The following is a 19301-nucleotide window of genomic DNA, read 5'->3' as shown; positions in this document are numbered from 1 at the left end:
CGCGTCTGATCTCAAAACGCTCATGCTTTTCACTTATGACTTGCCATCAGGTGCTATTATTGGCCCATTTCACAGTTGAAGAAATTGAGGCCTGGAGAAGCAGCACGACTGACCCTAGGTCACTGAGGCTATTTTGTAGAGTCAAGACCTGGATCCACACGTGCTGCCCTGCCTGTTTGGGGCTCTGACTTCGCGGCTGGCTCTGCTCTGCTCCCCTGTCCTTCCCTCTGCCACCTCCTTGCACCTCACAGCCCCCAGCTCACTGCTAATTGTAGAGACTCAGAAGACGACATAGTCTTGACCCTCTGGTTAGGCAAACGCTAAGCTAAATTGCAGAGCTGGGAGCCCCTGGATAAGGCTGGACTTGGCAACCAGCTGTCCCCGTCCAGGGAAGACATTGCTAATCAGTCCCAACAGTCTTTGTACTGAAAATCCAGATTCCTAGTTCTTTGAGATTTAAATAAAAACTGACTGGAGTGTCCTACTTCAAGTTTTGTAGAAATCTAATGATGTTCCAAAGACAACCAGTGACTTACAAAGTCCTGATCACTTCCAGCTCCAACTGTCCACTCCTGATGTACCTTTACTCTCTTCGGCCCATCTTTCCTCTCCACCCATTGCCAATACCAGCCTTCAGCATGCAGCTCCTTCTGCTGCAGGTTTAAGAAACAGAGCAGGGGTTGTACCACAGCAACGGAAAAGGCAGAAATATGCACAATATCATCCCGTTTTTACCTCCTACTGCCACCGTCCGCTGGCCACCGCCCTCCCCAAGCTCTCCCGTTGCACGGATGGGGCCCACATTTCAAGACAGTGCCCACATGTTTCATCTAGTTCATTTGCTGAGTCCCCTCACCTTCGAATATTCAATCCCCACCACTTTTTATCGGATGAGTGAATGAACAAATATGTACTGAGCGCACACTTTACAGTCAGATGTCAAATCGTGGGATTAGAAATCTGGATTCGGAATTACAGCTGGGGTGAGGGTGAAGCCAAGGAGAAGTCCGTGGAGCCGTGAGTCTAGCGCCCTGAGGACAATAGAAGGCCACTGCCCTCAGGGTGCGGTTATGAACCAGGACGGGCTGGGTGAATGCTCAGGAGGTGGCGGTGGGACGTGGCGGGTGTGCTCAGGTGGGGGAGCACGTGCCAAGAGGAGGGCACTGCAAAGGCCACGTAGCCAAGGAAAGCAGCGTGCCTTCCAGAACTCAGAGGAGGGCTGTGCAGCCGGAGCACAGCGGCCAAGGGGGCCAGCGGCCCCGGCCGAGGGTGGAGGATCTGGGCAGGAGCCAGACCATGCAGAGACTCGGGGCGCATGATCCCCATGATTTTATCACACAAAGCAGTTTAGGCCCCCATTTCCTGCTCAGCTCATGGACAACCTTGATACAGGGCAACCCATATCCCAAGCTCCATTAATCTCTGCTTTATGCTTGGTATTTACTGAGGAGGCAGTAGACGATTTTCCCTTCTCACCCCCACCCTCCAAAATGGAAAGGAGAGCAAAGACGGATTAGGTTTCACACTGATACGAATTGTGTCACCACCTTAAGAAGGCAGAGAGGCCAGTTTGGGATTTAAATGACACTTTTCCTCTGTCTTATAACTTGGACAATACAGACGAGAAGGTCTTGAGAAGGTGCTGTGGGGGCAAAACCTGGGCTGGCGTTCTCGGGGAAGATTCTCCAGGGGAGGGGAGGTGGGGGTGGGTTCCCGAAGTACAGGCACCCGTCCCTGCAGTGGCTGAGCCCATACGCGATCTTATTTAATACATGTCCTATGAAATAGGTATTGTGCTCTGTTTGCATAGGAGAAAACTGCCTGAAATCATTAGCCTGTAAGTTCAAACACAGCTCTACTGGACTCCTAAACCGAATCTACTAACTCTGAGCTCTAAGCCCTTCTGGAGAGAAACACAATGGGGAAAGGCGAAGAGGACACCTGGGCAGAGGATTCACATGCTCAGTCATTCTTCCTTGATTGGTCTCTTGATTATTTGTTAAATTCTGTCTCTTGGAACAGACTGGGGAGAGCTCCCTGATGTCTACTTGTCTTCCTCTCCCAGAGGAACACTGTACTTCCCAACTTCCCTTGCATTTGGGCAGGACCATGTGACTACTCTTGGCCAATGGGTAGTGAGGAGAAGTGGTGTGTGTCCCTTTCCAGCTGAAGCAGTGTCAAATCCATGCACACACGAGTCTCCAGTTTCTCTTCTCCTGCGTGATAATGAAGAAAAGTCACACGTTCCGGTGGGTGCAGCTCCTGAGCCTAAGTGTCTGGGTGACTGGAGCAGAGGACACAGGATAGGCGTGTGGCACAGCGAGATATAAACTCCTCTTGTGTTATGTCATGAGGTTTCAGAGTTCTTTGTTACTGCAGCATGGTCTGGCTTATCCTGACTATTTGTCTTAACTGAAGCTTCTGTCAGAGCAGAGCCTGCATCTTATCCACTGCCTCTCCAGAGCCTGAGATCCTAACTGCGACATAGAAGGAGGTGCTTAGTAAATACTTGTTGAATGAGTGGGGAAAAAAAGTCAAACAAAAACCCAGAACATATGTAACATAGTTCCTTCCTGAAGGAATTTACTATAATCCAAGGGACAAATACTTATAGATACAACAGAATATAATCAGGAGCTAAATTGTAAAAGTTAAAAAGAGGGAGGGAAACAGTGCTTTGGAGCAGTCATGGAGGGCTTCCTGGAAGAGAGTAAGGAAGATGTGAGGAGTTGGAGAGAGTGAGAATGGGCTTGCTGTCTGCCCCAGCATTTGTTCATCTATTCAGCACTTCTTAAAAAAAAAGATTTTATTTATTTATTTGTAGAGAGAGGGGAAGGGAGAGAGAAAAAGAGGGAGAGAAACATCAATGAGTTGCCTGTGGTAGACCCTCCCAATCACATGCCTGATTGGGGACTGAACCCGCAACCCAGACATGTGCCCTGACTGGGAATGGACCTGGTGACCTTCACTTTGAGGAATGAGGCCCAACCAACTGAGCCATGCTGGTCAGGGCCAAGCACTCATTCTAATGCGCATGCCTGCAGTGTGGTCAGAGGAAATCAGAGGGAAGTGCCTCTTTCCATGTGAGGACATGGATGGCTTTGCAGAGGAGGAGATGTTTAAGCTGAGCCTTAGTAAGTACAATAGGTGTTTGCCAGAGACAGGAGATGTAGCAAAAAGGCTAAGGATCCCCAGCAGAGGGAACAGCGTGAGCAGAGGCCTGGAGACGGAGTGTGTTCAGGGAAGGGGCAGCATCTGGTGTGGCTGGATTTGAGGAGAGGAGTCTGGGTGCCAGTGAGCTCAGTCACTGCATCTCTGGCTTCTTGCATCTCAGCCCACACCGACTCCATTCAGACCATATTGGAAGCGTCTTGGCTAGTGAGAGAAGACTGTTTAGAGGGCACCTAAGTGAAGATCTGAAAAATGCCTTGAAGGTTACCAGGAAGGGTGGGATGAAAGGACAAGGGAGGGTGTTCCGGGCAGAGGAAACCGCATGTTCAAAGACCTGAGAAGGGAGATGGCAAGGCCTGAGAAGGCGGCTCCCTCTGTCTGGCTGGAGCAGCTTTCCGGGTCGCTGGACAGGAGACTGGTGAGGCAGATGGGCCAGGTCGTGGGACCCTCCCCGCCTAACTCCGCTATTGAGGCCTCATCTTAGCAGTCACACAGCCTTCCGGAATCTGTCTCGTCTCCCTTTCTCCCTAAACTCTGGCGTCTTTGCACGTGCTCTTGGAAGTGCCTAGACTCACAATGATGACGACGACAGTAACAACACAATAACATCTGGTGGGCCCTTTACGATACATTTATTAGGTGCCACGTCAAGCATGATTTCAACGACTAATGATGACATCAACAATGACACAAATTGTTACACTTTTTGAAGGATTTTTTTTTCTTGTTGGAACTTATTTTTCTAAAACAGTTTTAGACTTACAAAAAAATTGAGAAGATATAACAGAGAGTTTCCACCCCCACAAGTTTTCCCTATTAGTAACACCTTTTGTTAGTATATATTGTTACAATATTTTACAGTTATTTACTAATGAATACTTTCACTAATACATTATGAACTGAATTCCACAGTTTATTAAGATTTTCTCGGTTTTTACCTCTTGTCTTTTTCCTGTCCCAGGACCCTATCTAGGACACCACATGACATTTGTTTTTGTGTCTTTAGGCTCCTCTGGGCACTGACGATTTCTCAAACGTTCCTTGTTTTTGATGAGCTTGACTGTTTTGAGGAGTCCTGCTGAGCTATCTTTAGGATGCTCCACTATTCAGGTTTGTCTGGTGTTTTTCTTATGACAAGGCTGGGGTTACAGGTTATTGGGAGAAAATCCACAGAGGTAAAGTGTCACTTTCGTCTCCTGTCAAACATACGTACTGTCAGCATGAGCTGTGGCTGTGGGTGTTGGCCGTGATCACCTGGCTGAGGTCATAGTTGTTTAGCGCTTCCACTGTGAAGTTACCTTTCCCCTCCTTTTTCATGCTGTGCACTTTGGATGTTGCAAGGCAAAGCGCTCACTTAAGGAGTGGAGATTTATGCTCCAACTCCTTGACTACCTACATAAGTGATTTTGAATTCTTCTGCATGAGAGATGGTCTCTTCTCTCTATTTCTTAATGTATTGTCTTACCGAACTTCCCAACAATGGGTTGACATTTATCACCCCTATTTTTCTGGAAACCAGAAGGCCCCGCCTTCTTTGGCGCCCCAGCTCACACCAGATCCAATTTCTGAAGACTCTCACCTCAGTGAGTTTGAAGACTCACTCTGAGAAAGAGTGGCCTCCTCTGTGTTCTCCCCGTGCTTTGCAGTTCCAACGACTTCATGCCATATATGAGTATTGTGCTCTGCTCTGTGCCAGGCACTGTGCTTGGGACTTGGGCTTGAAAACAAATAGTGTGTTTTCAAATGGTGACAAACTAATGGTGACTTTGAGTGTCCCATCCTCTAGCTGCTCACAGCCTTGGCATCTGTGCCCGACTGCAAGCGCCATGAGGACAGGCACTTGGTCCAACTTGTTCGCAGCTGTTCCCAGCCAAGGGCAGAGCACCTGACAGCAGGCCCCTCCACACTATGTATAGACTGGGAAATGCTTCCTGGAGGATGGCAAACCCGTGACTGCCATGCCCTCTCCCCGGGAATGGGTGTTCCCTGAGGGCAGGGCCAACCTTGATTCATGGTGGCCTAGAGGCTGAGTGGCAGTGAGTGTTAGAAGTCTGAGCTGGGGAAAGGACCTAAGGATTGGCCAACTCAGGTAGAAAGTGAAGTTTGGAAGCTAACACAGCCCGGGAGGCCGAATCCGGAGGACTTGGTGACTGATTGGCTGGGGAGGGTGAGGCGGGAGGAGGAGTCACACACAGATGGCTCTGAGGTCTGGAGCTGGGGACAGCCGGTGCTACCTCTGATAGATTCTGCCGAAGAGCCGCTGACTGACTCAGGCGACCCCATCCTTTGGGGGCTCAGGCCTAGAGCCAGGGAGGGACGAAGCCTGCGGAGGGAGGGGTGGCCTGTCCTGCCCAAACTTCTGACCCCCATCCCCATGTCCTCGCCTAAAAAAAATCTCAGCCTGGATTTTGAGCACGATCGATAGTTCTCAGGTGTGGGGGCCCATTCTGGGGGTCCTCTCCTGCCTGCGTCTGCGGAGACCCCCATGGGCAGCTTGGCCCCCAGCAGGTTTGCCCTGGTCAGGGCCATAGCCCGCCAGGCCCAGGTCCCCAGCACGCCATCACCGGGGAGCGGGCAGCGAGGCGGCAGCCCAGCCTGGGCGGGACAATGGCCGCGGCCGCCGGGGCCCCGGGAGCCCCCGCGCTGGGGAAGGGGCTGGCCTAGGGCCGGGCGTCGGTGCCCTCCCCGCGTGGCTCGGGCGGGCGGAGGGGGGCGAGGAGTTCCTTTGTGGCTCTGCCTCCGGCGCGGCGCGGACGGTGGGCGCCGCGCAACTTTGCGAGGCTGTGGCTGCGGCGGCGGCGGCGAGCGCGAGACGAGGCCCCGGGGCCCGAGCGGGGCCCCCAGCGCGCGGCCCGCCCCCGCCCCCTGCCCGGCCCCCTCCCTTCGCGCGCTGTAGCCCGCGCCCGGCGCTGCCCACTCGCGGGAGCCCCCGGGGCCGGAGGGGCTGCGCAGTCGGAGAGGCGGGGGCCCGACGCGGCCCCCCCGGAGCCGGGCGCCTGGCGCGGGGGCTCGCCGAGCGCACGGGGGGCCGCGCGGCGCTGCAGACCCAGCCTCCCGCCGCCGCCGCCGCCGCCGCCTCGGCGTTTGCAGAACCCAGAAGTGAACAGCAGGCGACCCGGAAGGTTTGCGCGCGGCTCCGCACCTAGCCGGAGCCCGGAGCCGGAGCCCCAGCCCGGCCCTGCTCGGGCCGCCGGGCGCGGGGCTGCGGCCGCGTCCCGGAGCCGCTGCCAGCACAGCCAGGTCCGTGCGGGCCCGGGGTGCGGGGGGAGCGGGCTCGGTGGCGGTGGGTGCCCGCCCGAGTGCCCGCCCGCGGGAAAGTTGCGCGGAGTTGCGGGCTAGGGTGCGGGCCCGGACGCGGGCGCTGTCAGCGCGGGCCGGGTGCTCCGAGGCCCGGGGCCGCCTGCGCCTGCGGCCGGGCCCGGAGCGGCAGCGTCGCGCGGGGTAGGAAGTGTCTCCGGCGGCGTGTCTGGGTCTGCTCCGAGTGTGTGTGTGTGCGCGCGTGTGTGTGTGTTTTCTTAAGCCGGGCTATTCAAACCTGCTGCAATTCTCCGGTAAACAATGATTCATGGGACTTAATGCAAATAAACGGATTGCAAACGGCGCGGTTCGCGCACTTTGCAGCCGGCCCGGTGGAGCGGCCAGTGCCGGATTTCTCCCTTTTTTTGCAGATCTGCAGAATATGGCGTCCCTGTCCTGTTTTAAAAATAAGCCAGGCTGCCATTTTTGTTTTTCTTTTGTCTGAAAATTTTAATAAAACTGTCTGAGAATGTGGGAGAGGCGGCTGGAAGCAGAGGGGGCACCCGAAGGGTTGGCTTTTTTTCCTTTTCTTTGGCGAGAGCCGCGAGCCTTTCGGGGAGGTGAGACACAATGCGATTGCACTTTAAAGAAAAAAAAGGAAGCCGCTGGGCGATTTGGGGGGTAGGGCTGGGAATTTAAAGTTAACTCCGAAAGTTTTCTTTTCTTCTTCCTTTTTTAAAGCTCTCTCTCTCTGTCTGTCTCTTTTTTTGGAAGGCTGTGAAATGCCGCGAAAGGATCTCGGGGTCCATTTCTCCCCCCCAGCCAGTCGCCTTTGCAGGAATTTTGGGAAAAAGTTAACTGCCGCTTTCCTCAGAGCTGCGGGAGGCATGTGCGGGGTTGGGGATGGGGGGTTGAGGGGACCAGGAAATGCCTTTTGGAAGAGGCTCTATGAAAATGGTATTGTAAGGAACTGTATTCTCAGATTTGGGGGAGAGGGCTGGCACTAGGGGCTCGAGTGGGCTCAGGGTTTCCAAGGGAGACTTCTGGCAGGAGGAAATAAACCTGCTCTCCCTCACCCTGTCCTCCAGCAGCGTGTGTGGGGAGTGGGCATGTTTCCTTCATGGGTGGCCCCCCCGCGGGGGGGGCAGCCCTGGGTACCAGAGTGGCTCAGGAAGCCCTCTGGCAAGTGTGCTTTGTTGGCAGTTGGAGACCCCCTTCCCCAACCTGGTGGGCCTCCTGGCTGCAGGAGGTGGCATCTGGTGGTAAATGCCCCCAGGGGCTCTTGGCTGGGTGCAAGCTGGAAGCCCCAGTGGGTCCTGTCTGAGAGGCTGTCTGGAGGGGGAGCTCCCCTGGTTTGTTAGTGGGGGTCATCTGAGACTCTCCCCTGCGTTGGCTCCTACCCCCTTCTGCCACTCCTGCCAGCACCCTGGAGGGCTCTTCTGTTGGAAGCAGTGGAGTTCCTGAGGTATCTCGCTAGACAGGTCAGGGCCTGCTGGCTCTGCAGGCTGCAGAGGGTCTGAAGGCTGGATCTGAAGTGGCTGGCGCTGTCCGAGGCACCCTGGCGGTTGGGCCAGGTCTCTCCTCTCTTGGGAAAGTGTCTCTCCTGGGAGGATCCTGTGCCCTTCTGGCTCCTGCCCTAGGAACTCCTGGGGGAGTGACGCCTCTTGTCTCACTCCTGGTCTGTGTCCCGGCGCCATGGGGCGGTGTGAGCTCCCTGAGAGCGGAGTCAGGGGTTGAAGGTTGGGGTACAGGGGTTCAGGGCTGTAGAACTTGGCATGCCTGAGCCAGAGGTACCAAAGCCAGGCATTTTTCAGATGAAGAAACTGAAGTCCAGAGAGGGGAAGTGACTTGCCCAAAGTCACATTGCCTCTGTTAGGGTAGCTGAATCAGGGACCCAGATGTTCATGCTCCCATTTCTGGGCTTTCTCCACTGTTCTCTGGCCGTGACCCCTGAGAGGGTCATTTTGGAAAGAGCTAGATTAGAATGGGACAGCATGTCTCCCTCCACCCCCTTCCCCCTCCACCATAATAATCCTTCCTAGGTGAATGGAACTTTACAGTTTGTACAGTGTAGTGCATGGTCGTTATCAGGCTTTCTCAGGAACTACGTTAGGATGAAATTGTCAAGGTGGGGATACTTAACCCCATCTTAAAATTTGGGAAACTGAGGTCTGGAGAGGTTGAGCAGTGGTGGAGGAAGGCTTAAACCCCAGCTTCCAGGCTTCTTGTCTGGGGGGCCTTTTCCTGGGTAGACTTTGGTGCTCATCAACAGGACTATTTCCTATCTTCCAGTTTTTGATCCCTTAACTTCTACTGACCCAGCAATTATAAAAATCTAGAGGCCCACCCCCTAAAGACTGTCAGAGCTGAAAAGGCCCTGGGAAGTCATCTGGGCTCAGAGAGGGGAAGCCACTGTTTCGAAGTCACTCAGCCATGCCAGGCCCGGCCGGGACCAGAGCCCTGGGCTTTTGTTTCCCTGCTTCTGTTAGACACGCAGGGACAATGAGCTGCTTTCCCACTACCGAGCTCCCCTGGGCTCGGGACAGCTGTGATTGCTGGTGGTGCTGGTGGGCACTGGAGTGGCCACCACGTGGAGACGCAAGTCTGTCCCAGGGGCTGAGGAATAGGCTGTCTGACTCCTTGAGGAATGGAGGCAAATGGCTGTCGGTGGAGGGGAAGCTGGTGTGTGGGTGAGGTGGGAACTGGGGCTGAAGATAGACTGGCTCCAGCCCTTCCCTGGGTGAGCACTTCTCTGCCCTGCCTCTCGGGAAAGTAAGACTTGTTCCTTCCTTCATTCATCTGCCATTCATTAGTTATTCATTTATTGGTCTGCTAGATCTTTTATTTTTATTCTTTATTCTTTCATTTATTCATTAGTTTATTGGTGAGTCATTTCAGTAGTCCACCCGTTGTCCATCTGTTTATCTCTCTGTTCATTCATCCATCCGTCTGTCCATCCATCCATCCAGTCCCCAGCATGCCTAGTGCAGGCTGGACAGCCATGTGAGATGGGAGTGCGGTCCTTTGGGCTCCAAAGCCAACAGGGAAAAGCGTGTAAGGCTGCAGCGCTGAGTAACACTAGCCAGGGCAGTGTTGACGAGTGTCTGCATGAGTCCCCAGGGAAGGTCTCAGAAAAGAGGAGGCTTAAAAATACCAGAGCAGTTCCACAGACCGCCACAGAGGTGGAGCGGGGGCCTGGGACCAAGTCCCATCTATGTGCTGAACTTTGCAGTTTGCACAGTGTGGTGTGTGGTTTGCATGACTCGGGGCACATTCTTCCCCTCTCTGAACCTCGGTTTCTTGGTACGTGAAATGGAGTATTCTCTGTGAGGCTCTCATGGGTGGTGGGAGAGATCTAACAAGAGCCTGCAAGGTCTCCCAGCCCTGGCCAGGCGTGTGGTAGGAAGTCAGAATACACCGACTGAATTATAAGGAGTGTCGATTGCTGGCCTAGGTTCTACCTTGATTTTGAAAACTCTTGGAGTGTTTTCAGAATGATCCAGATGATATCTGGGGACCCTGAAAGCCCTGCTCTGCCTTGTCATTCCACTGCTGAAACTTTTCTGATGGTTCCTAGGCATTCAAAACAAAAATCCAAAGTTGTACGAGGCCTGTCAAGTCTGGGCCTGCCCACCTCTCAAACTCAGCTCCCCTGACCACCCTTTCTCACCCCCCAGCCTCAGCACCTCCAGCCACACTGGCTCCTTTCTGTACCTCGAGTTTGCAAAGCCTGCTGGCAGGGCCTTTGCACATCCTCCACCTGAACGTTTGCGCGGCCAGCAAACCTTCTTGTTTTACAGGTCCCCACTCAAGTGTCACCTCCTCAGAGGGGCTTCCCTGACTGCCTGTTCTATAATAACTTCCCACGGCCACTCTTGGTCAGGTCACCCCTTTTTATGTTTCCTGTGGCTGTTAAATCAGTGTCTGAAACTTTCCCATTTATTCGTTCATTCGCACTGCTTGTCTGTCTGCTCTGTGGGAACGCGCTTCAGCCCCACGCAGGCAAGCGGGCGGGTGGTTCCAGCGCCGTGGGCCCGGGCCTGTCATGCAGGCGAGGCAGTGCCGGGGAGCCCAGGTGTGGCGGCTGCCTTGGCAGCGCCTGGGAGATGGAGTGACACCAAACTCTGTCCTGTCCTCCCCCGGGAGGCTACGGGCTGTTGTTAGGAAATAATGAGATGATTAAATCACAGGATCTAAGAATCCCAGTCTCTTCCAACCTCAGAATCTTAACGTCGAGAAGCTTTCCTCCTCAGAAACTCTGACACTTGGAGTGTTCGCACGCTCAGATCTGGGATTTAGAATCTTACAAAGGGGACTCTCGCTGCCTTGCTCTCACCGCGTGTCAGGTCCTGTCCTAATAGGCTTTATAAATGTTAATGGATGTAATCCTCATTGTCATTACCCTCATTTTGCAGATGAGGAAATCGAGGTGCAGATTGATTAGGTAACTTGCCAGAGCCCACAGAGCTGTCGGGGGGCCTGGTTGGGTTTGAACCGAGCATTCTGGGGCTCCTGCTCAGACTCGCACAGCTGTTGAGGAGAAGCCCAGCTTCACCAGCCCCTGCACACAGCTGAGTCCCCTTCCCACATCTTGGAGAGAAGCGCCAGAGTGGCAGGGGGCTCCTTTCTCACCAGGTTCCCCATTCTCCCCTGTCGGACAATTGTCATTGCCCGAAAGACTTCTTTTGTAAAGTGCGGGGTGATGAGAGGGTCATGGTTTCCACTGCTCTTATCCTCACGCTTTCGTGACTTTAGAAGCCTCTTTCTCCCCACTGGGTTGTGAGCTCCTGGAAGGCAGACAGCTTTGGTGCATGGTGTCGAGTATATGAATGAATGAATGAATGAGTGAATGAATGAGTGAATAGTGTGTACAAAGAGCGCATCCTGAGCTCCTGTCTCTGTAGCCCCATGCTGGGCACTTGTCCCAGGGCACTGGGCAGGCTTGGTGTGGTTAGGGAAAGAGGACAGTTACCGCTCCATGTAGCCCCAAGAAGGTCTGCACTGATGATGTTTACACCCCCACATCCTTGGAGAGCCATCTGATATCTAAAGTCACACAGTAATTGGAGAGAAGTGGACCTCATAGATTAGCCAGTCGAACCTCATTTTGTCCATTGTGGCAACAACAGTGGGAAGGGGGAGGAGTGAGCCTTGTCCAAGGACACTCTTATCTTGAGATGCTTGGCCCAGTGGGCTGTCTGCCCCCCGCTGGGTGCCAGCAGGCTGCCACAGTGTGTGCCTGAGGTTCAAAGGCAGGGACAGGCCTCTTCAGGGAAGCTCCCTCGGTGGCACCAGCCTCCTCACCTCCACAACCAGGGGGAGGGGGGGGAGACATGACACATTCCGGACACACAGGGCTGTCATGCAGACCTGTGTGTCCCCTCCCAGGAAATGACAAATAACTGCACACCTGCTGCTCCTCATGTACTTTTACATGCATGGTACATGTCATGTTTGTCTTCTGCACACATACTCGTATACATGTGTGTTTTTACATGTAGGTGTATCTTGCCTGCACATCCATTTACACTGTGAGGGTGTAGCCTCAAGTCCTGGTTTGTGCACATGATCCCTCCCCCATCAGGTCTGTGCCCACACCAGACCTGGATCTGCACGCAGGGAGGAGCCGGCTGCTCGTTTCCCTCTCCCACTGTCATTCAGCAGCGTTTCTTTCTTTCTTTTTTTTTACTAAAGATTTTATTTCTTTATCTTTAGAGGGGAAGGAGAGAGGGAGAGAAATATCAATGTATGGTTGCCTCTCGTGTGTCCCTTGCTGGGAACTGGCCTGCAACCCAGGAGGCAGGTGCCCTGACTGGGAATCGAACCGAGATACTCTGGTTTGCAGGCCCGCGCTCAATCCACTGAGCTACACCAGCCAGGACTTTCAGCAGCGTTCCTTGAGCATTTACTATATACCAGGCCACGTGCTATGTGCTGGGGGTAGAGGTGAGGAAGGTTGACGTAGCTCCTTCCCGGGTTGGGGAGTCAGACCTTGAACAGAAGAGCACATGGATGATGATGTGGTTTTAGATTTTGGCTGGGGAGGAACTGCTTTCCCATGATGGCAGCTTCCCCATAGCTTCATACTTGTCAGTGTACTGCAGTGTAGTGAGTGATGGTCACAGTGTACGTAGGGGAGAGGTGCTTCTGGGAGGAAGTGGTAGCAGAACGTGGCCAGGTTTCCAGCTGAGGGCATATAGGCAGAGGGAGCAGCTCCAGCAAAGGCCCTGGGGTGGGCAATCAGGCACAGGGAGGAGGGGGTGAGAGACCGGCGGGGGCAGGGAGGGCCTGGGCAGGCCGGGCCTGTAGTGGGTCTTCTCCTGCCTCTTTACCCCTCCCCTCGTGTCCACCCCAGGCACTCCCCACCCCGGTGTCTGGCCAGCCCAACCCTTCCTTTGCCGACTTGCCCTGCTGCTCAGGGCCTGCTGTCTGCCAGCCTCCACCCGGTGGTCCTGAGCCCTGTCCGACCCGCCCCACAGCCGCCTGCCCCTGAGAGTCTTAAGATTCAGCATGAGAACAGGCTGTCACCCTCCGCCCGGGTTCCCTGCCCACAACCCCGTCTAGAGAGTTCCTGGGGGTCCAGGCCGCAGCTGGGGTTCAGCAGTGGGCTATCCTGCTTTGAGTTAACCCCAGACTTGGCTCTCCCCACCCCCCAGCTGGGGTAACGGCTCTGCTCGGCCAGATTTCCAGGTGGGTCCTCAGAATGTGGGCGCCTTAGAGAACCTATAACAAAACAACCGCCGTGGCTAATCCGGCGTCCACAGTGGGGACCAGGCGGTCTTCTGAAGACTTTCACTCATTTAACCTTCACAAGCAACGCGGTGGAGATGCTGCTGTCACCCCCAGTTTGGAAACCAGGGCTTCCACCCCTACTGTCTTGTCCCTGAATCTGTACTGTTGACCCGTCAGTTGCCACACCGCCCCTCAGAGGACCCAGGAACCGGCGCTGTGATGTAGTTGAATCTGTTTTGTAGAGGAAGGAACGAAGGCACAGAAAGGAAATGGACTTGCTGAAGGTCGCACAGCCCCCCAAGCATGGCAGGGGGTTCCAGCACCCTTGACCCTCAGCAGCTGCATGGCCCTGGGCAGCTTCCACACTTCTCTGAGCTTGAGTCTTGCCCCCAAACAAGGAAGAAGTTACCACAGACGCCAGGGGGGTGGGAACTTTGGGGAATGCAAGGGGACTTCAGTTGAGAAGGGACACAGATGGGGGCTTTGTCATAAGTCACTAAGCTGTTTGTTTATGTTTCAGGCATCTTCCTGAACGTGTTATGTTTCTAAGAAGTCACAGCGTCCAGCTCACAGGGGCACTGGGAGGCGGAGGGAGAAATCCTTGTAAAGCATCTGGTAGCGCCTGACCTGGAAGAACTGGGCAGAGATGACTATTGTTGTTGTTGCCATTTCATGGCAGAAGGCGTTCCCTGTGGGGATGGGCGCTGGGGGTCCCCAGGAGAAATGGAGGTAGAGAAGGACATGTGTTTGAAGCTTGCAGAACGTTCTCTTAGCCTTGAGGGGGGTGTCATGACCCATTTCCTCAGTGAGGGCACTGAGGCTCCCAGCGAGGGTGAGGGTCACTGCGCTGGGTAGCTCTGGGTGGCTGGCAGTGGGATGGGAGAGGCAGCACCCTGTTCCCATGGACCCCAGAGCACAGCCCCCACCCCCCTCTGATCAGTCAAAATGGAAACAGCCCTTCCCAGCCCTGTAGGGCTTTGGAAACCCAAATTGGATCTAGGACCTTTGGGAGCCCGTTCCTCACAGGAAGCTCCCAGGAGCAAGCCTCTGTCTGAGGCTGGCCTGGGCCTTGGGGGCGGGGCTCAGCAGCTGGGGCTCAGGGCTCGGTGTCATGCAGTGGGCCCCATGCAGTGGGGCACGTGGAGGGCAGAGGGGTCGTGGGCGGAAACCTTGGAGCACAGGGGGCTTTCAAGGTGCTGAGAAAATCGCAAACCTCAGCTTGTCTCTGCCAGATCACCTCTTGATTGTCCCTTCCAGGGCATCATTCTGGCCCCGTAATGACCTCTTCATTGAAAACCTTGACCATGGCCTTCCCTGCTCAGGGACTGCCCATCCACCCCGCTCTCCCCAGCCTTCCATCCAAGCCCCTTAGCCTGGAGCTCTGGTCCTTCATCAACGGCCCCGGCCACCTTTCCCTCTTTTGCCTGCGAATTTCTGCACTAAACCCACAGCAGACCCCACGTGATGCCCTGTGCTTCCCTGCCTCTGGGCCTCTGCACATGCAGTTCCTTCCACCTGGCCGGCTCTCCCCTGGTGTCTCTTGACATCTCCCTTCCCCCTGTCGGAATACCACGCTCCCCGCTCCCAGCCCAGCCGTACCCCCAGCAGTAGCTTGTTGCCTCTCTGGCTCAGGGAGCGTGTTTGAGATCCCTTTGCATCCTAGCCAGGTCGCAGTGTTCCATGCCTTTGCCCCCGCTGCCCCTCTGCTCACTCTCCTGGCAAACTTATCAGTCTTCCAGGCCCGCAGGGACAGACCTCCTCCTCTCATTGATTCCCTCAGTGAAGGTGTATTAGGCATCTAGCGTGAACTAGGCACTTGAGCACCTACTCTGGGGCCAGCACTTGACTCTGGGCCTACGGCTGTGGCTCCATCCTTGTGGGCCAGGACTGGAGGGAGTATTTAGAGGCGTGATACCAAGGTGGGACGGGGAGGATGCAGGGTGCAGTGGGTGTGTATAACAGGGCGGCCCAATTCCTGTTGGGGAGAAGGTCAGAAAGTGACTTTTAAGGAAGAGCGAGGGAGCTGTGGGGCTGTGTCAGGACATGGAGTTGTAACCAAGAACCAGACCCAGGCTCCCCTGGAGAGCTCCCTGCTGTGTGGGGACCGGGCTGTCACGTAACCAGGCAATTCTAGGACAATGGGGTCAGCGCTTTGGTGGGGGAAGCCCAGGCAGCTGTGGGAGCTCAGGGGAAGAGCTGCATCCGTAGCCTTGGAGGGACAGCGACCAGGAAGGGTTCCCAAGGCAGTGACGCGTAGCAGACTTTTGGTGGTTGATGGGAACCTGGCAGGGTTTCAGCTGGGTGATGGCCGCTGAATGGAAGGGCACAGCCTGTGCAAAGGCACAGTGGCGTGAGAGCAACTAGTTTTGCAGGAACCTGCAGGTAGTGAGGCTGGAGAGGAAGGTACCTGTCGGGCTGCACATGGCCAGCAGGGCTTCCTGGGCAAAGGCCCCCTGGGTGTCATGCTGGGAGTTTGAACTGTGCCCCAAAGTGATGAAAACACAAGGATTTAAGCAGGAGAGTGACCTAGGCAGGCTTTCCTTTGTTTGGTCTGGTCCTCCTTCCTGAAGCCTCCAGATAAGAGGGGGACTCCCTGGTTGGGGTCTGGGTTGGGTGTGAGGCTCACTGTGGGACTTTGGGCAAGCCCCTGGCCTCTCTGAGCCCCTCTCTGCTCCTGGGTGAACCCGGAGGGCGTGAGGCCAGAGTCCGCATGGGGCTGCGGGTGGCTTGGGGTGGCTTTGCTTGGCCCAAAGCCTGCTGAACTTTTAGTTCTATTAAAAATAGCCCCTAAATCAAAGTCGCATAACCACCCTCTAGAAAAATCAGAGAAGCCTGAAATACCACCGCTATTAGCATTTTCATGTTTCCTTCCCCTCTTTTCTCTCAGCAGCTAGTTTTTATGTAGATGTCACTGCTCTTAACACAATTTAAAAAACTTCCCTTCCCCCACCCCTAACTAACATTGTGTCACAAGTATTTTCTAAATGACTGCAGGGCGGCTTTGATCCTTCTTTCTAACAGATCCAGTGTCCGGGCGGAAGGTGTGGGCTCTGGCACCCCACTTTCTAGGTCCAAATTAGACACAGGCTGCTTGACTTTGGGCAGGTTACCTAATCTCTCTGTGCCTTGGTTCCTTGTAGGGCTGGTATGAATATTAAATAAGTCGCCACCGTGCCAGTGAACATCGTCTGCCGTTTGTGACTGTAGACTGTGTCACTGTTGCACGTGATTTACGGGGCCATCCCCCTGTTGTTTAAAACTTTGAATGTTCCAGGTTCTTGCTCTTGTAAGAAACTACCAAAACGAACAGCTTTGTACCCAAAACTTTGTCTCCATTTGGGGTATTTTCTAGGGATAGATGGCCAAGAATGAGATCGGGAGGCCAGGGAATCTAAAAATTTTTAGAACTTAGGACATATTATTGCCAGATTGCTTTCAAGAAAGATCACTCCAATTTATACTCCCAGCAATAATGAGAATGCCAGTTTCACCCTAAGCCCACCAGCATTGGCATTATCATTTTCTTGTTTCTTTTTGCTGTTTTAACAAGTGGCATGGATTCATTTTCACTGTTTGGGAAGCAGAACCATTTTCTGTGGTTATTAGCTGTTAACACCATTTTTGGTCTTCTGGTCTTGATAGCACACGGCCCCTTCTCAGATCGGCCCCTTCTCAGATCGGCCCCTTCTCAGATCACTTAGGCAGATAGGGCTGAGATACAGGAAATAGGAAACAGTATAACGCCGGGGACAGCACAGTGCCAGGGGGAGTGGAAGGGACCCACAAGAGGGAGAAGGGACTTTCCTCTACCCAGGCCATGACACTTTCAGTTCCCTCCACCCAGACAATTCATTTATTCAGACGTTTATCAGACACTGTGTGGGGCTTAAAGGTACGTGACAGCGGTCCTTCTGCCCTCAGAGAACCTGCCCCGCAGCAGAGGCAGATGGGAAAATGGGTGGAAAACGGGGTGCTCGGTGTCTGATGATGGAACTGGAAGGCACGGAGGGAGCAGAGAGAAGAGGCCCCACAACACAGCCCCGAGGGGGAGGCGGAGGGTTCCAGAAGGCTTTCAGGAGGTCATGGCCTGTGAGCTGGGGCCTGAGGAGAGATGGGGAGGGCACAGGGCTCCAGGGGGAAGTGAGAAGGGAAAGGATGGGAGGACTCTGTCTGGTGGGGCAGGGGCGGCCAGAGAGGTCAGCAGGGGCCGAATATGTAAGGACTAAGAATCCTAAACTGCTCTGGAGGGAAGTAGGGAGCCAGGGAGGGTTCTAAGAGTGTTGTGGTCTGATTTGTGTTTTATATTTTAGAAATATCAGAGTGCCTACTGTAGGAGAATGGAATGGGGGGTGTGGGCAGAGGTGGGGAAACCTGTGAGGACACTCTTGCAATAGCCGAAGGGGGGCTGGACCAAGGTAGGAGAGGGAGTAGAGACACTCTTTCCCCACCTGGTGGAGTCCTGACCAGCTTCAAAGTGCGGATTGCATGTCACCTCTGTCAGGTAGCCCTTACTGACATTTACTACCATTTACCCAGGTCACGTGTGCCCGGAGGATCGGGCTGTATAGGACCCGGCGTGTAACTGTCGATTCCGTGTCCACCAGTAGCTCACCTCGACCTCTTGCCACTCCTCTTTGCCTCCAGACCCTCCATCTCTTCCTCCGCTCCCCCACCCCTTAATCACCCTCCCTTCCTTCCTTCGTCCTTCCCTCCTTCCTTCCTTCTCTCCCTCCCTCCCTCCCTTCTTTCTTTCAATTCTTAAAGAATGAATTTATTGTTTTCAACATAAAAGCAACCAAACAATATTACAGAAAATCTGGAAATCAGAGAAACAAAGGAAAAATCAGATCAGTTCCAGCCTCCTCCTGCAGCACTCCCAGCCTCTCTCTGGGCGTGGTTCCCCGCCGCTTGCTTTTTCTGACGCAGGTCTTTATTTTTGCCTCCTTGTAATCATAGTGTCCGGACAGTTTTGGGTTCTGCTCCCTCCCATTTGCTTTGCGGCCTCAGGGTCTAGGCAATTCTCATTTTTTAATGTCTGTGGGATGGGCTGGGGCTGGGGGTGAGAAATGAATTGCTTAACCACACCCCCGCTGCTCTGCAGTGGGCAGGGCTAGGCACATTTTACCCTGGGCTATCCAAGTCCTCTTTGTGTCTGTTTGTCTAGGCCTCAAACTTCCCAGGGGGGGGGGCGGGGACAGGGCCTGGCACCTGGTGCACCCCTTCCGCAGTGCCCCTCCCCGCAGCTCCCCCTTGTGGAGCTTTGCTAGGCTGGCCTCAGAGGCCACCCTCCTGGGACAGGGTGATAGACAGACTGGGTTTCAAATCCAGAGGGGCCCTGTGACCTCAGACAAGTTAATTAACCTCTCTGGGCCTCAGTTTTCTTATAATGGGTCCATTGCAGCCTTGAAATAATTGCTGCAAAGTGCCATGACACAGTCTCTGGCCCATTGTAAGTGCTCCAGAAAAGGCAGTTGACATTAATATGCTTTTTCATTCTGTAGAGTTTCTGATGCCGCCATGGGCTACATGCTGGAATGGCGGAGGTGAATGGGCACCGGCCCAACCTGGGGAGAGCTCGGAGTCTGGGGGGAAGCCACCCAGGGAAACAGATTATGGCACCAGGGTGTGACTGTCCCTGCAGTGCTGGGTGGCGCCCTAACTCCATCACTGGCTAGCTGTGTGACTTTGGGCAAGTTGTTCAACTTCTCTGAGCTGCCGTTTCCTCTTCTGTGTCATTGGGAAGATTCAGTGGCATGATGCATGTGACACACTCAGCACAGTGCCTGGCACATAATAGGCGTTGAAGTCGGTGGCTGCCATTTTATGGTCATTATTGTTATTGTTATTCTCGTATACAAGGTGCTGTTGGGAACACAGAGGAAGTGACTGGCTGGGGGTTCAGGGAAAGCTCCGTAGAAGAGGGAACACTTGAGCTGGGTCTTGAAGGATGAGTAGAAGTTCACCAAGTGGGAAAGGACACCCTAGGTAAGCAGCCTGTGATTGCAGGTTGAAATCTGTTGATGAGGGGTTTGTTCTTTGGGGGATTAAGCCATTGTGTTCGCCCCAGCCTCCCCGAGCACCCCTCGAGGCCTCCCTCTGGGCCTGCGCTGAGGGCCATGTGCACGCACCCACTTAACAGCACCCGCCTGTGGCTTTGTGTC

General features: G+C 54.3%; 1 protein-coding gene across 4 annotated transcripts in view; it reads left to right on the top strand.

Moving 5' to 3' along the window:
- Positions 1 to 6059: 6059 nt before the first annotated feature.
- ZNF362 (zinc finger protein 362) overlaps positions 6060 to 19301 on the top strand; it is a 39695-nt gene continuing 26453 nt past the window's right edge. The window contains exons 1-2 of one of the 4 annotated variants that reach the window (XM_037061508.1): positions 6060 to 6411; positions 19000 to 19125. In XM_037061508.1, the coding sequence (XP_036917403.1) occupies positions 19088 to 19125 (38 nt within the window). In that variant the 5' untranslated portion in view covers positions 6060 to 6411; positions 19000 to 19087. The remainder of the gene's footprint in view (positions 6412 to 18999; positions 19126 to 19301) is intronic. The other 3 variants (XM_037061507.1, XM_037061510.1, XM_037061509.1) reach the window with 3 other exon arrangements.

Source organism: Sturnira hondurensis, unplaced genomic scaffold (genome assembly GCF_014824575.4).
Source record: "Sturnira hondurensis isolate 20B ecotype Veracruz unplaced genomic scaffold, ASM1482457v3 Scaffold0013381, whole genome shotgun sequence".
In the NCBI taxonomy this organism is placed as follows: domain Eukaryota; kingdom Metazoa; phylum Chordata; class Mammalia; order Chiroptera; family Phyllostomidae; genus Sturnira; species Sturnira hondurensis.
Note: the sequence above shows the minus strand (reverse complement) of the source record. Positions and strands in the feature narration are given on the sequence as shown.